Source organism: Stenella coeruleoalba, assembly GCF_951394435.1.
Source record: "Stenella coeruleoalba genome assembly, chromosome: 6".
Classification (NCBI taxonomy): Eukaryota; Metazoa; Chordata; class Mammalia; order Artiodactyla; family Delphinidae; genus Stenella; species Stenella coeruleoalba.
The window spans coordinates 127,362,138-127,375,953 of NC_137151.1; the positions used below are offsets into that span (position 1 = coordinate 127,362,138).

General features: G+C 62.1%; 1 protein-coding gene across 1 annotated transcript in view; it reads left to right on the forward strand.

Annotated features, from left to right (window-relative positions):
- CROCC2 (ciliary rootlet coiled-coil, rootletin family member 2) overlaps window positions 1-11,169 on the forward strand; it is a gene marked incomplete at both ends in the record, with an annotated part of 69,886 nt that extends 58,717 nt beyond the window's left edge. Inside the window, 6 exon segments of the mRNA XM_079924383.1 lie at window positions 4,654-4,896; window positions 8,692-8,861; window positions 9,399-9,489; window positions 9,535-9,678; window positions 10,617-10,699; window positions 10,998-11,169. Coding sequence (XP_079780509.1) covers window positions 4,654-4,896; window positions 8,692-8,861; window positions 9,399-9,489; window positions 9,535-9,678; window positions 10,617-10,699; window positions 10,998-11,169 — 903 coding nt within the window.
- Between the last annotated feature and the right edge of the window lie 2,647 nt (window positions 11,170-13,816).

The following is a 13,816-nucleotide window of genomic DNA, read 5'->3' on the forward strand; positions in this document are numbered from 1 at the left end:
TGTCCTCGCACCGGCGCCAGGTCACAGCCTCGATGGCTCAGAGGGGCTCAAGGCGTCCACCAGCACCTCACAGTCCCTCGCACACCCTCCCCTCCTCTCCAGAGAGCTCACCCCCAGGGCCCAAATCCAGCTTCAGTCCAGGTTCTAGAGGCGAAGTGGGGAGCCGCTCGGCCTTCTGGGCGCGCTGTGGCTGGAGCGCATTCCTGATACTTGTTCAAGAATGTCTGTGCTCCTTTAGGGCACCATGCTTGTCAGATGTTTTGTGTGTTAAGAGTATTTTATCTTCATAAAAGGAATTGGTGAGCTTTCCATATCTTTCTACTACCTGGGATCATCTAAATAGCCTCGGAGTTAAGCCTTCCTGAAAGGTTACATTGAACTCACCTGCAAATGCCCCGCCCCTCCTGTCAGCTTACGTAATACATTTTCATTTCCTCTCCCAGCTTTTCCCTCGCGGTCTCTGAGTTTTTCTATCTCTTCTGGGGTCAGTTTTGGACATTTCTAAGTCACCCATCTCATGTTCAAAGGCGCTGCCAGGAACTCGCTCTTATGTTTGGTGGCCGTTTTTCATTTTTACACCTGTAGTTAGATCTTATTTATATCTACAGTTAGATCTGTTTCTGTCCCTGATGTTGGAGATTTTTATTTGTCTCTCGTTAACTTGCCAACAGTTCATCTGTTTTATTGGTCTTTTCAAAGAATCAACTTTTATCTCTTTTCTCCTTTCATGTGGTTTATTCGTTTCAGCTTTTATCCCTATGGACACACTCTTTGTTGTTGTTGTAACATTTCTGATTTCTTCAGTTGCATAGTGCTGTGTTTATTCTGGGCTTTACTCTTTCAATAGTAAAAGCATTCAGTGTTATTGTGTTTTCCTTCGTTGTGGTTTGGTATGTGCCCCCATACGTTGTTGTTTTGTTGTTGTTGTTGTTGCTTTATTTACTTTTGGCTGCGTTGGGTCTTCGTTGCTGCGCGGGCTTTTCTCTAGTTGCGAGGAGCGGGGGCTACTCTTCGTTGCGGTGCACGGGCTTCTCACTGTGGTGGCTTCTCTTGTTGCAGAGCACGGGCTCTAGGCGCGTGGGCTTCAGTAGTTGTGGCTCGTGGGCTCTAGTGCGCAGGCTCAGTAGTTGCGGTGCACGGGTTTAGTTGCTCCGCGGCATGTGGGATCTTCCCAGACCAGGGCTCAAACCCGTGTCCCCTGCATTGGCAGGTGGATTCTTAACCACTGCCCCATCAGGGAAGCCCCCCAAAGGTTTTTATCATGAATTCTTTTCCTTTCTTACCAATCCTCTAGGAGTTTCCGCTTTTATTTCTTCTTTAATTCAAAGGTTGTTTAGAAGAATAGACGCTGTGCCTCTTCTTGCGGCTGTGTCTCGTCTTACTGGAGAGGGGCTGCCTTTGGGGCCGTTATGATGTTTTGATCAGCTTCTGGGTGGATCTTTGCTTATGTTCCCGGTTTGTCGGTTGCTTCTTGGTTGTCGGTTGTTTGCTTTCTTGGTTCGGTTTTGTCTATTTGTTTGTGGTATGTTTGGAGGGAAACTGGATAAGCTGATTGCAGAGTTTACAGGGAAGAATAGATGTTTGAGATTTTCTAAGAAATTTTTGAAATAGTATCGTAATACTGACTGTAACAGTAGCGTGGTCAAAGCAGCAGGGGTTGGCACAAGGGTGGACGAAGAGGCAAGCAGGACAGGACAGAGTCCAGAAGTTTCCAGCTGTCCCTAACCAGCACCAGATCCCAGCCTCCTGTCTGGGCTACTGAGGCCCACCGTGTAAAGTAAGGCGCTTGGGTCCCCTTATATTGGAGCACTTCCCAGCGCTAGTTCTGTCCTGTGACCGGCCAGAGGGCTCGCGAGGCTCCCAGAGGGCAGGGCCAGGTGGCCGTGCACTGCTGCCCAGCGCTCACCCACACTGGACACCTGCCAGCCGATGAACAAATCGATCCGTTGTCGCCAGTGGATGAAAAGGCCGAGGACCTGAACTCCGAAGGATGCGCTGGGGTTGGCGGCAGGCTCTGCTCTTGTGCAACAGGCAGGGTGCGGAACGTCGCGTCCGCCTGCTGCGCTAGTGCCTGAGGCATTTCTAGCCTCTACAGACCCCCACTTTACAGCAGCCCCCATACAGGGGGGCGGTCCTCACAGTTCTCCCGTCCTTCTCTTGCTCCCGACGAAAACGCTGTGAGATCGCATCACGCCCGTCCGCAGAGGGGGAAACCAAGGCTGGGGGCTGGCCCAAGGGCACGCGCCGAGCCCTGCCTCCTTCCCCAGGCCCGGGGTGGAACCACAGAAGCCGGCGGTCGAGCCTCGTGCGCTCCTGCAGCTGAACCCCCGCGCTGAGCGCAGGCTTGTGACGCGTGCACGGCCAGCCGCCCCCCATTCAGGCTCAGGGCTCAGAACCAAAGCAAGCCAGCAAGGAGACTGACTCCGTGGGGCAAAGGGAGGTGTCCATAAAGGGTGCCCCGTTCAGTTATTATGGTTCATCTGAATTCCACAAACGCTGAGTCACTACAAGAGGAGCATAGCGCATCACGAGTGGCCTGGAGCCTCTCAAAATACCGTGAAATCTTTAAGCCATGTTTGAAGGAAACGTCTGCTTTTCTACGGGAAAATGTGCACAAACAGAAAACTGTAATTCCCAAAATTGTAAAGAAGGGTGAGACCTCAATTGGAGGTACAAGCATTGCCCTCCCTTTCCTTTAACTTTCTAAACTGACAGACCCAGAAAAGTTCCTACAGGGTCACGGCACCTGTCCCGCCTTCACCCAGCCTGGGACGGGGGTGCCCGGTGGCTCCCCCTCTCCCCCTGAGCCAGTCCTCCTCTTGTATTTAGTGGAAACGGAGGGGGAGGTGGATGCAAAGCCCCCTTAGACACACGGCTCCCGGGACACAACTGCTGGGCCCCTGTGCCTTCAGGCGTTCCTGCTCTGGCTCTAGACCCAGTCTCCCTCTTCCTAAACAAGCACCTCTTGCCCGCCACAACCCACACCCCCTCCTCTCTCTGCTGGCCCCATCTCCCCTCCCCCAGCCAGGATTCTGGAAGGGCTGCCCCTCCCCCTCTCCCCAGACCGTCAGCACCGCAACCTCCCGGGACCCACACAGACACAGAGATCACCAGCAACTTCGGTCCCTTCCAAAGGGTGCCTTTTGGGTCCATGTCTACCCGAGCCCCTGGAGCTTTCCGCACAGGAGCCCGACCTCTCCCTCCGATCTCCGCCAGCTCTCTGGTCCTCCCTGGGCCCAGCCTCCTCTTTTCTCTGCTCTGAAGTCCTCTTGGCCTGGACCCCTCCTCCCCCCACTCCCTGGCCTTCCGCGCCAGGGCCTCCATAGTCACTTGGTCCTGTGACGCTGCCCCCGGCGCAGTGAGCCCCGGGAGACCCCTCAACGTGCTCCCACACCCCCCTTCCCATGCCAGCAAGTGGGCTCCGGACACCCCGCACGCAGTCCAAGCTTGGGAGCCCTCGTGGCACTGCCTGGCCCTCACCCGCCACGCGGCCCTCGGGCTACCTCTCCATTCCGTGGCGCGTTCTTCCACTTCTTGGCTCCTTGAGCCCAAGCCGCCACAGGCTCCGTATGGACAATCCCGGGGCCCCCAACTTGCCTTCCTCCGCCCCCCGCTCAGCCCCCGCAATGGGCTGGACGCGGCTCCTGATTTTCCAGAGTGCTCTGTACCAAAGATCACCACCACCTCCTGCCCACCAGACACTCGCGGGCAGGACGGCATCCGTGTGCTCCCGAGAATCGCCAGGCCCCACTGCGCACCAGCTCCAGCCCGGGGACACCACAGGCGCCGTCCTCGTGAAGGCTCAGAGAGGAGGGGTGGCAGGGAGGGGGCGGCGCAGCGGGGGAGGGGGGCGGCCAGCAGCACTCCGGGCTCGGGCAGCAGGGGTGGGGAGGCCTGGGTCACGGGGGTACGAGGTGGGCACAGGGGAAGAAGGCTGCAGGTGGAGGGCGTGGGGGCTGGGCCCCACCCGCCCCGGGAGCTTCGGAGGACTTGGGGGGACTGTCGCGGTCTTTCTTCCAAGGGCTGGAAGCAGGGCAGGGAAGACGGATGTGTCTTCTGAGCCACTCTGACCACAGCGGAGAACCCGCCTTTGCCCACGCCGCCGGGCCAGCAAGGCCTGCTTCTAGGACCCCTCCCACCCCGCCCGTGGTTACATCGGAAACTGCCCGATCCCTGCACACGGCACGCAACCTGTTCTTGCGTCTTTGCTTCCCAGCCACTGCACGTGATCTGGGCAGACGCCAGGTGCCACAGCCTCACCTGCAGCACACCCCGGGCCGTGCTTCCCTCCCCCAGAAGCACTGGACACGCGGCACCAGGCCCTGGACGAGGGCAGAAGGCACAGGCAGGGCCTGGCCCAGAGCGGGCGCTGCTAGAGGAGAAGGTCGCCCCCCTGGAGCGCAGGCGCGGGAGGCCCTGCAGCAGGTGAGGGGCCCCGGGGGGCAGGGCCCTGCCTTCCCTTTAGGAATCGCTCCCTCCGTGTGAAGGGAAGTCCAGGGAGACGCTGGAGGCAGGTGTCAGGCCTGGAGTCACCCAGACGCGTCCAATCCCCAGCTGACAGAGGGGAAACCGAGGCGGGAGGGGCACGCAGGGAGTCAGAGCCCCAAGGCCTCTCCCTGGTTTCCTGCTCCACTGCGGGCGCCCCTACGACAGAAGGTGGACTGTGGACACACAGCTCCGGGAAAAATAATCAGCCGAGCCGGGGGCTCAGCCTCAGGCCAGAGTGACCTGCCTACGCGCGGCCTCTGCCCGGCCCCTGCCCGGCCCACGTGCTCTGGCGGCGGCGGCGGCGGCGGCGGGCGCAGCGCGCGGAGAGGCGTGTCCTGCGGGAGGAGCGGCCGCGCTGCGCCCCGGGCGGCCCGCCTGCAGGGGGAGCTCGCGGTGCACCGGGCCCAGGTACCCGGATCCGGTGGATGGTCCCCGGAAGAGGGTGGTGGGGTGGAAGGGTGGTCCCTGGAGAGTTGGGGGTGGGGAGGCGGGGTATGGGGAGGGCCTCGCGGGCGTCCAGGCAGGGGCTGGGGCGCCGGGGAGGCACCGGCTTCTGTGTCCCAACCTGCCAGTGGGGAGTATGCCCGCCCTGGGCCTGTCCACCCGCCTCCAAGCTCAGGGTCAGCCTGGCGTTGGCAGGTCACCCTGTGGACCTCCACAGCCCTCCGGTGATGTTACCCCAACTCTACCTCTGCTGTCCTCGGGGGAGGACCACAGGTCATGGCAAACACACACGCGCGCACACACACGCACACACCCACGCACAAACACACACACGCGCGGCGTTGTTCCCAGTGTTTGAGCGCCAGTCCTGCCTGGAGCTGTGTGGCATTGGCCCACTGCCCGCCTCTGGAGCCCAGATTCCCCTGTCCGCGGTGGAGATAGCCCAGGCTCAGGGGGTGCCCTGCAGATGGGGGCAATGGGAGGGTAGGTGTAGGCCCGCACAACAGAGACCAGGAAGAGCGCCGGAAGCCGTCTCGTCACCCTTGCAGACCCAACATGGGCTGGGGTGCAAGACAGGGAACCAACCAAAGAGGCTGAATGAATGCAGGACAGGACAGGGCACGGGCCGGCCCACAGACGGGCAGAAAGGATGTGAAAGGCAGGGAGGCCCGGGGGCCTGCTGGCCAGCGATTCTGACAGCTGAACTGTCCCCAGGCGTGAATGGACCATCTTCACGTATGAAACGGGCCAAAGTGGAGGTATTTGGGTTGAAATCAGGGGTTGGGGTCACCAGAGCATCTTCCTGGGGCCCAGGTTAACTGATGGGGAAACTGAGGCTAGTGAAAGGAAATGACGTTCTTGGAACCAGGCAGAATGTCACCCAGGCCCCAACCCCAGCTATGGCTCTGTGGACCCACCCGGCAGGCCTGCTGTGTGCAGGGACCTCCCAGGTCACGTGGCCTGAGAGGCAGCTCCCTTGACCTCGATGTCCTGCCTCTGCCCCATAGGAACAGGCACGACCCATCCAGCTGACCCCGGCGGAGTGCGAGGCTGGGCTTTGGGCCTGGGATTCTGATGCCCTCTCAACACCCCCAGGGGTGGGCAGGACAGGGAGTCCAGAGGGAAGACAGACCACCGGGCAGTAGGTGGAAAGCCTGCGCTGGGCTGGTGACCAGGCACCCGAGGCACCCGTCCCTTCAGGCTCCGTGTCCCCACCTGAGCGGGGGGGGAAGCAGGAGTCCTGGCAGTGGGGAGAGCTGGGGGCTCAGTCCTGGACCCCAGAGCAGGGCAGCCTTCCCAAGGCCTCTCTGGGGCGAGGGCATGGTTGGGTCCTGCTGCCCGGGCGGCCTGGCAGGTGGTGGCTGGAGGCTGTGTGAGCACACCTGGGCAGAGGTCTCGCTGCCTGTCCCCTGCAGCCGGGAGCTGGGCTCATGTGCAGGCACAGGGACACGGCCCTCCCGACGTGGCACGGATGACCGGGTACAGCTGCTGTCCCTTGCACCGCAACACTGGCCCTGGGTGGAGGTGTGGGTGGACCCTGCCAGCCTGGGCTCAGCTGTGTAAAGGGAACTGGGCCGAGAAGGAAGGTTCATCCCTCACGGTAGGTCCAGGCAGCAGTGTCCGGCCAGGGCTTCTCAGAGGGCGGTGGAGGGTCCGTGTTTCATGGCTCAGCCCATGGACTTTGCAGGGACCACCTCAGGCCCAGTGGATCCCTGAGCTTGTCACTGTGCCACCTGCCTGCCAGGTCCTGCGCAGAATGGCTCTGTGCGGGGGCGGGGTTTGTCTGGGCCGTGCAGCCCAGGGCAGGAGGGCCCGGGCACCACAGGGGCCAGGCTTGGCCTCGCCAGCACACAGTCGTGGCCGCTGGGACGAGTGGTGAGGTGACAGTGCCCAGGGCTCTCAGACTTGGAGGGCAAAGATGTCGGGGGGCGGGGCGTGTGGACACCAGCGAGGAGTGAAAAGGACAGGCTCAGGGTCGGAGAAGAGGCAGAGGCCACCGGCCACGGCAGGGGCAGGAAGGAGAGTGTTTCACTGTGTCAGGAGCAAGGTGCAGAACTAGGAACAGTGGGGTCCCCACAGGGGGTGATGGCGGCACCCCAGCGCGGAGGGCAGGCTCCAGAGAGGACTGACCAACGCACCCCGAGGGAGGACAGCAAGGCCCCGCCCGGCGAGGAGCTGCCAGGCCTGGAGCCTCCAGGAGAGCCGCCACCCGGGTCACGTGTCCCCAAGCACATGAGGACACGTGTCCCGGGCAGGCCCTGGCCACCATGTGCACACTGTCCAGCTCAGGTGGGCTCGGGGACAGGACGGTTTTCCAGAGGGAAGTGGCCGGGTCAGTGGGGTGGCCATGGAAGGCAGGGACCCTGGGGACAGAACTGGGGTCAGGACGGAGGCACAGAGGCCAGCAGATCAGGTCACTGAGAGCCAGCGGCCAGCTTGTCCACACAAGGCCACCTGCCTTCTCACAGAGAAGGGTTGTCCAGCCGGGCATGGTCACCAGGATCCTGCAGCTTCTCCTGAAGGGCAGGCCCAGTGCCAAGCTGGGGAAGCCAAGGGCTCCCGTGGCCGCTCGGGGTAGGGGGCCTGGGGGCTGGGAGGCCGAGATGGCACTGCCCCGGGCAGCAGAGCCAACCGCGGGTCCCTGGAGCCCAGATGGGGGAGGGGAGGAACAGCTAATGAGTTCCAGGAGGTCAGCTGTGAGGGGCCCGAAAACCCATAAACCCTTTATTGGTGTCTCAGGAGGGGAAACCCGGATGCAGCCGCTTATTTACTTTGGATTTCACTTTTCTCTTCTCTTTTTAACATGCACGTCCAGGAGTGTAACTGGATTTTTAAAGAAACAGGACTTCCTTTCTCAGTGGAGGGGCACCCTTTGTTTTCCTCAGTCCTGAAGAAGAAAGGGTCCCCTCCTTCTGTAACACGCTGGACACTGCCCCCGTCACGTTGCACTCGAGACCGATCCGCCATGTCCCAGGGCCCCCCGAGAGACCAGGCCCTGTCCAGCCTGAGGGCGAGAGGACAGGCCTGGGCCTCCAGCAGCTGGGGCTGACCACTGTCCCACCCGGCCCAGAGCCGGGGAAGTGGACAGGTCTGGTCTGGGGCCCAGATTCCCATCCTGCCCCAGTGGCTGATGGGCCAGGCCTGCCCTGCGTGTCAGTTCCTTCCTCCAAAGGGACCATCCACAAGGGGGCAAAAAGGAGCCCCCAAACCTTCCCACCAAAAGTGTTTGTTTCATTGGTCACCCAACATTCATCCCCAGTTCTTTCCCCCTGTCCTGTGCCTGCGTGGTGAGGATGGGGGCCAGGAGGGGGGCTGTACTCAAGCAGCGGGCCGTTCCAAGGAAGACGGGCTGTGGGGACAGGGACACAGAGGACACAGGCTGGCTGGGACCTGGTCAGGGAGAGGTTGGGACCTATGAGCCGGCTGCAGGCGCTGAGGTGCAGGGGTGCCAGGATGCAGCGCACAGAGGCTCCCTGAGGCTGGGAGCGGCACTGCAAGGGCCTGGAGGTACCAGGAGATGCAGCTGGTCCCAAGCAGGACAGCAACGTGACGGGTGGTCCCCCCTCACTCTCATAGCAGCCCCACATGCTGGACGGCCCAGGCCACTGGGCATCCTGGCCAGGGAGCTCCCTCCCCCAACCCAGCCAGCTCTCATGGGATCCAGAGCCCCTCCCGGGGGCACCCCACGTGCTCTCCAGGGAAAAGGCTGGCCTGAGCTCACACCCCCGCCAGAGACTGTGGCAGGTTCTGCTCTTGTAGACAGAGCTGAGGAGGGAAAGGGACAACGTGAGGGCGGGGGCCGAGAAGGAGCCGCTGGACCACACCTGCCTGCACCAGGAAGCGGACAGGGCCCTGAGGCAAAGCCAGCTGGGCTCCATGCACCCCAGTCTTGGGAGTGGGCCGGGGCCTGGGGCGGGGGGCCCGGGTGGGTGTGGGTCCCAGTGCTTCTGTCTCGTGCTTGGACACACATGCACACGCCCAGATGGGAAGGGCGGGCTGGGCCACTCCTACACAGAACAGGTGCGGAGACGCAGCCCCAGACAACAAAGGGGCCCACCAGGGCGACACCTCAGGTCTCAGGGCTCCATGGGCCCCGTGGGAGTGGGGGGACCATCAGGGGACCGTGAGCCAGTGCATGGACCAGAAGGGGGAGGAGTGTGGGAAACACAGGGCCAGGCAGGCCTACAGGCAGGTCCAGGGGCTGCTCCTGTGTGTTCTGGGGTATCTCCCCTTTCACCACTGGACAGACCCTCTATCGCCAGACAAGAAATCGGCAAGGGAGGTGGGGGCGAGAATCAGCCTGCGATGCCTCTGGGACCCCAGGTCCAGCCAAGTGGAAACTAGGATGCCATTAAAACAGATGTAAGGCTCACCTTGCCGGCCTGTGGGTGGGGCTCCGGAGCAGACAAGGCCCGGGGGCCGAATGTGTTTACGAAACCCTCCGCTCACCTTCCGGTCCTGGCCAGGCCCCGGGCTCCAGCAAAGGGCAGCCGGGCCAACTGGGGGTCCCCAGGGAAGGGCTGGATGCGCCTGTCCCGGGACTCTGCGCAGCCCTGGGTGGGCAGGCCACAGTGAGGTGCCTGGGGTCTCCCCTATGCCCAGCGGCTCCAGGAGCTGGCCACCCAGCACCAGCGAGACCTGATGGTGGAGGCCGAGCGGCTGCACGGAGCCCATGTACAGGCTGCACAGGCCCTGGCGTCCCGAGAGAGGACCCACCAGCAGCGGGTGAAGGTGCTGGAGAAGCAGGTGGGCGGGGACCCAGCGCCCGGCGGGGGTGCAGAGGGAGGGGAGGGTCCCTGCGCCCGCCTGGCCCCAGCCCGAGGTCCTCCGGCAGCGCTACTGCCCGGTGGGCTCCAGGCCATCCCCACGGGACCCCACACTACCCTCCGTCACTCCCACACCTCACTGAGGGGCGGAGGGGGATTCTGGGGCGGGTCACCACCCTCTCCGTGCCGCCATCGCCCCCCATAAAGGAGGGCGGGGACAGTCCCTCAGCCGGTGGTTGCTGCGTATGAAACGTCCAGATGGTGCCTGGCGCGTGGCAGTCCTAGTGGCGGTGGCCGCTGCACCGTCCTGCGGAGTCAGGGACGGGGGCAGCAGCGAACGGGGGGGCGGGGCAGTAACAAAGCAGGACAGAGCCTTGAGTGTGTGCCTGTGCTGACCACACCCCCCCACACGCACGCATGTGCACAGACACACACGTGCAGGCACACACACACAGACATGCCAGCCGGGGCTGCCGCGCGGGCTCCGAGCTCTCTGCCTCGGGGAGCTGCTCGATGGGGGAACAAAGGAGGGAACTGAGACGCAGAGACATGGAGTGGCAGCCCGCTGACTCCCTGAGGTGGTGCCCCTGACCCTCCAAGCCACGTTTGCTCGATTTATAAGCCCAGGAGCATTATTTCCTCATTACTCTGAGTGTGTTCATGGCTGAGTGGAAGGAGGTCCACCCACTGTGAGTGGTGGTCACCCGGGTCCCTAAGAGCCCACGGGGGGGTGACCCTGATCAGAGGTGGGACCCTGCACGCCCCATCTGGCCTCTGGTGAGTCTGTCTGTCTGCTGGGGTTTCTCTCCACGCACACCGCCCCCTTGGGAGCCGTGGACCGCGGCCTCCCAGCCCTTCCGGTCACGGAGCTCAGCCACGGGGCCCGCCCGCCCGCCCGAGCTCCTGCCCTGTCCCCAGGTGGCCAGCCTGAAGGAGCCGCGGGACCAGGAAGTGCAGCAGCGGCGACGAGCCCGCCTCGGCCAGGCCTTCCAGGCCAAGGAGTGAGTCCGGCTCCCGACCCCTGGGTGGCCCGGCTGCCACTGCCCTGACCGGCCCGGCAGCAGAACCGCTGCTGGGGAAGCAACGCCTCGTGCTGCTCGGCCGGGGGGCCGAGCTCGAGGGGCACCGGGCCAGGGAAGCCACCACCCGTGCCGGGAGTCAGTGGGCACCCTCTGATCCCCTGACCACAGAGCTCCCCCAGCCCTTGGGACCCCCGCCTCCGGCTGGCGCGGCCCGAGCTCCGGAGCCGCTGCTCTCCCCGGCAGCACGCGCCCTGGCAGCCGCGCCCCTCCCCGGCAGCACGGAGCCTCCCGCGGCCGGCATCGGCCCTGGCACCGCTGTGGATGTGCTGACCCGGCCAGACCCCGGCGGCCAGGCCCCAGCAGGCCAGCTTCCGCAGCCACGGGCTGCATTCCGTGCCCTCAGCTCTGTAAACATGGGGAAACACGTGGAAAACATTTCCACCAACTGAAGCCAAAAACATAATGTCCCGCAGGGCCCAGCTACCACATCCCTGCGCACAGAGGCGGCAAGACCTCCGTATCCAGGAACTGCAGGGCCGTCACGGTGGCAGGTGGCTGCAAGTGACTCAGAGTCCAGTCCCCACCCCCACCCCCACCCCCACCCCCCCCCCCCCGTGCTCCCCGCCCCGTGACTCACTGTCCGTGAGAGGCATCAGGATGTAAACGTTAAAGTTGTTAGAGAACCACCCACTTTCCCAGCCTATAACTCTGGGAAAATTCCTGCGGGAATCCAGCCCTGGTTGCCACGGAGACCGGGGCAGCCATCTTAGGCCGATGCCTGGTTCACCTGTTCGCATTTTCTCTCTTTTCCCCCCATGAACACTGGTCAGAGTGATTTGTTTCCTCTCCAAATGGCCTCTTTTGTTTTGTAAGTGACGTGTTTACAACATCTGCGGGGCACCAGCCAGCCCAGGAAATTCCTGCGTCCGCAGGTGCTAGCCGCCACCCCGAAGCACCTCCTCCCTCCAGGACTCATGGGGGTGAGAAGGGCCAAAGCTCCTGGAGCCCACCCATTCCAATCACGATCCCGCACTTAAAACAGGCTGTCCTGTCAGGCCTTCCTTTCTGACTGAACCTAGTAACGGAGTTGCCATATGTTGCGAACTGCACAAAAAATAGGTTTCATTCTGCCTGTCAGCTCTGCCTGATTATTGGTGGCTGTGTTGAGAAGGATTCTGAAGTTCAGCCCAGACTCAGAGGGGAAGAGCATGGTGACCCATTAACAACGCTGCTCTGGGCGAAGGAGGCGTTAGTGGTGGTGTTCGCACCCAGGTATTCACCAGCTTGCAGCGGCCCATTGGAACGCATAGCAACCCAGCGGCTGCCCCCACCATTGGAGAGCCTGGTACAGACAGGAAGGGTAGGGCCGTGAGACACACACAGCTCTGATGCTCAAGGCCTGGCATTTAGTAGGCAAGTCCCTTCCCTTCCTCCTCGACCCGGCGACCCCACGACCCAGTGGGCAGCTCCCTTGTGGAGGAAGGGCCTGAGGGTTGGCGGGTGGGGAGGAAGGACCCGGCATCTGGAGATTGACACTTGGAAAGTGTCAACACTTGCCTCCCTTTGGTGGCCACTGGCGTCTCAGCGTCACGCCTTTGGGACTGAATCTCCCAGCACAGAGGAGGTGCCTAGTAAACGTGCACAGATGAGAGAGGAACACACCCCAGATGCAAAAGGGGTCAGAAAGATTTCTCAGCATTGAAATGAGGGCCACGCGCTATTTGATCAATGTCCTTGCTGGTGATTTCTGGACCCTCCTTGCCCAGGCTGCTCCCGGGAGAGGTAAGATTTCTTATATTTCAATGAAAGTTCAATCAGTGTAGGAGACGCTGTTTTTACTTGTTCAACATAAAGTTGTATACTTAGGAGAAAGGATTTTTCTGATGGAGATAAACTGCTGTTTTCTTAAACATTTCCAATGGCAAGCGTGTGGCTTCCGTGTGAGAGCCTTATGGCCGCCCGCACCCACGTGTGCACAGCTGTGTACCCTGAACCAGGGCCCCCCATCTCTGCCGCAGCTGCACCAAGGCCCCATCCATCCTCACAGTGTAGTGACCACGCCGGGTGGGCCTCCGCAAGAGCCAGATCCCGCCTGCCCCTCCAGGCCCTGTGACCTCCTGACCTCATTCTCGGACCAGGTAGGGGTCTCCCTGAGGTCTCACCTACGTGGAAGCCCCAGGTGCTCAGGGCGGGTGGGAAGGAGAGAGTGGGAGGGGGGTGCAGCCAGGCAGCCTCCACCACCAGCAGCCCTGCTGGAGCCCCCGTCCCAGCCCTGCAGGGACCAGCCGGCCAGGCCAGGTTCGGTGGGGGAGACGCTCCCCACCTTGGCCGGCACGGGGTCCTGGGGCTTCCCGAGGTCGGCTCCGGGGCTCCCCATCTAAACTGCGTACACACTCAGGCCCTAAATTAAAATGTCACAGGCCTGTTGGGGAGTCTCGGGTTTCCTGGCCGCGGAACACGAGCCTGCTTGATAAAACGATTTTGGTTTTGATAAATGTGGACTTTCTGTGGCCAAGACAAAGGCACCCTTGAGTCTGGAGGGGAACCTGAAACAGCACATTGCTGAAAAGTATTTCCTGATAATATTTTTAGCACCTGGAAAAAAATTTTTTTTTCTCTTTTTCGCCTGTGGAGCTGTGTGTGTGTGTGTGTGTGTGTGTGTGTGTGTGTGTTTGAATGTAATACCCAGCATGGCGGTGCCTCCTGTTAACCCCCAGTCTCCCAAATGGGACTGCAAATGGCCCAGGGGGAGGGCCGCGGAGGGTCAGCAGGCCTGTGCCTGGAAATGCACAGCCTCGCTGGGGGTCGCGACCCAGGGTCTGCCTGCCGAGCACCACTGTGTGCCCCGGGCATGGCCCCTGGGGCAGCCCTGCCCCTACAGGCTCCCAGGAGGACCCAGAAGAGAGCCTTTACTAGGGTCCCCTGAGGCATGTGCTCAGGAGAAGGTCAGCAGTGCCCCGGAGGGAACTCCTCCGCCTAGGCGGCCTACTCAGAGGAGGAAAGTGCAACTGGGGGGAGGACGGGGCGTGTGCCCCCTCCCACCCCCTGCAGGAGGTGGGCCAGTCTAGGGGGGGGTCAGAGGTCAGCCTGGACAAC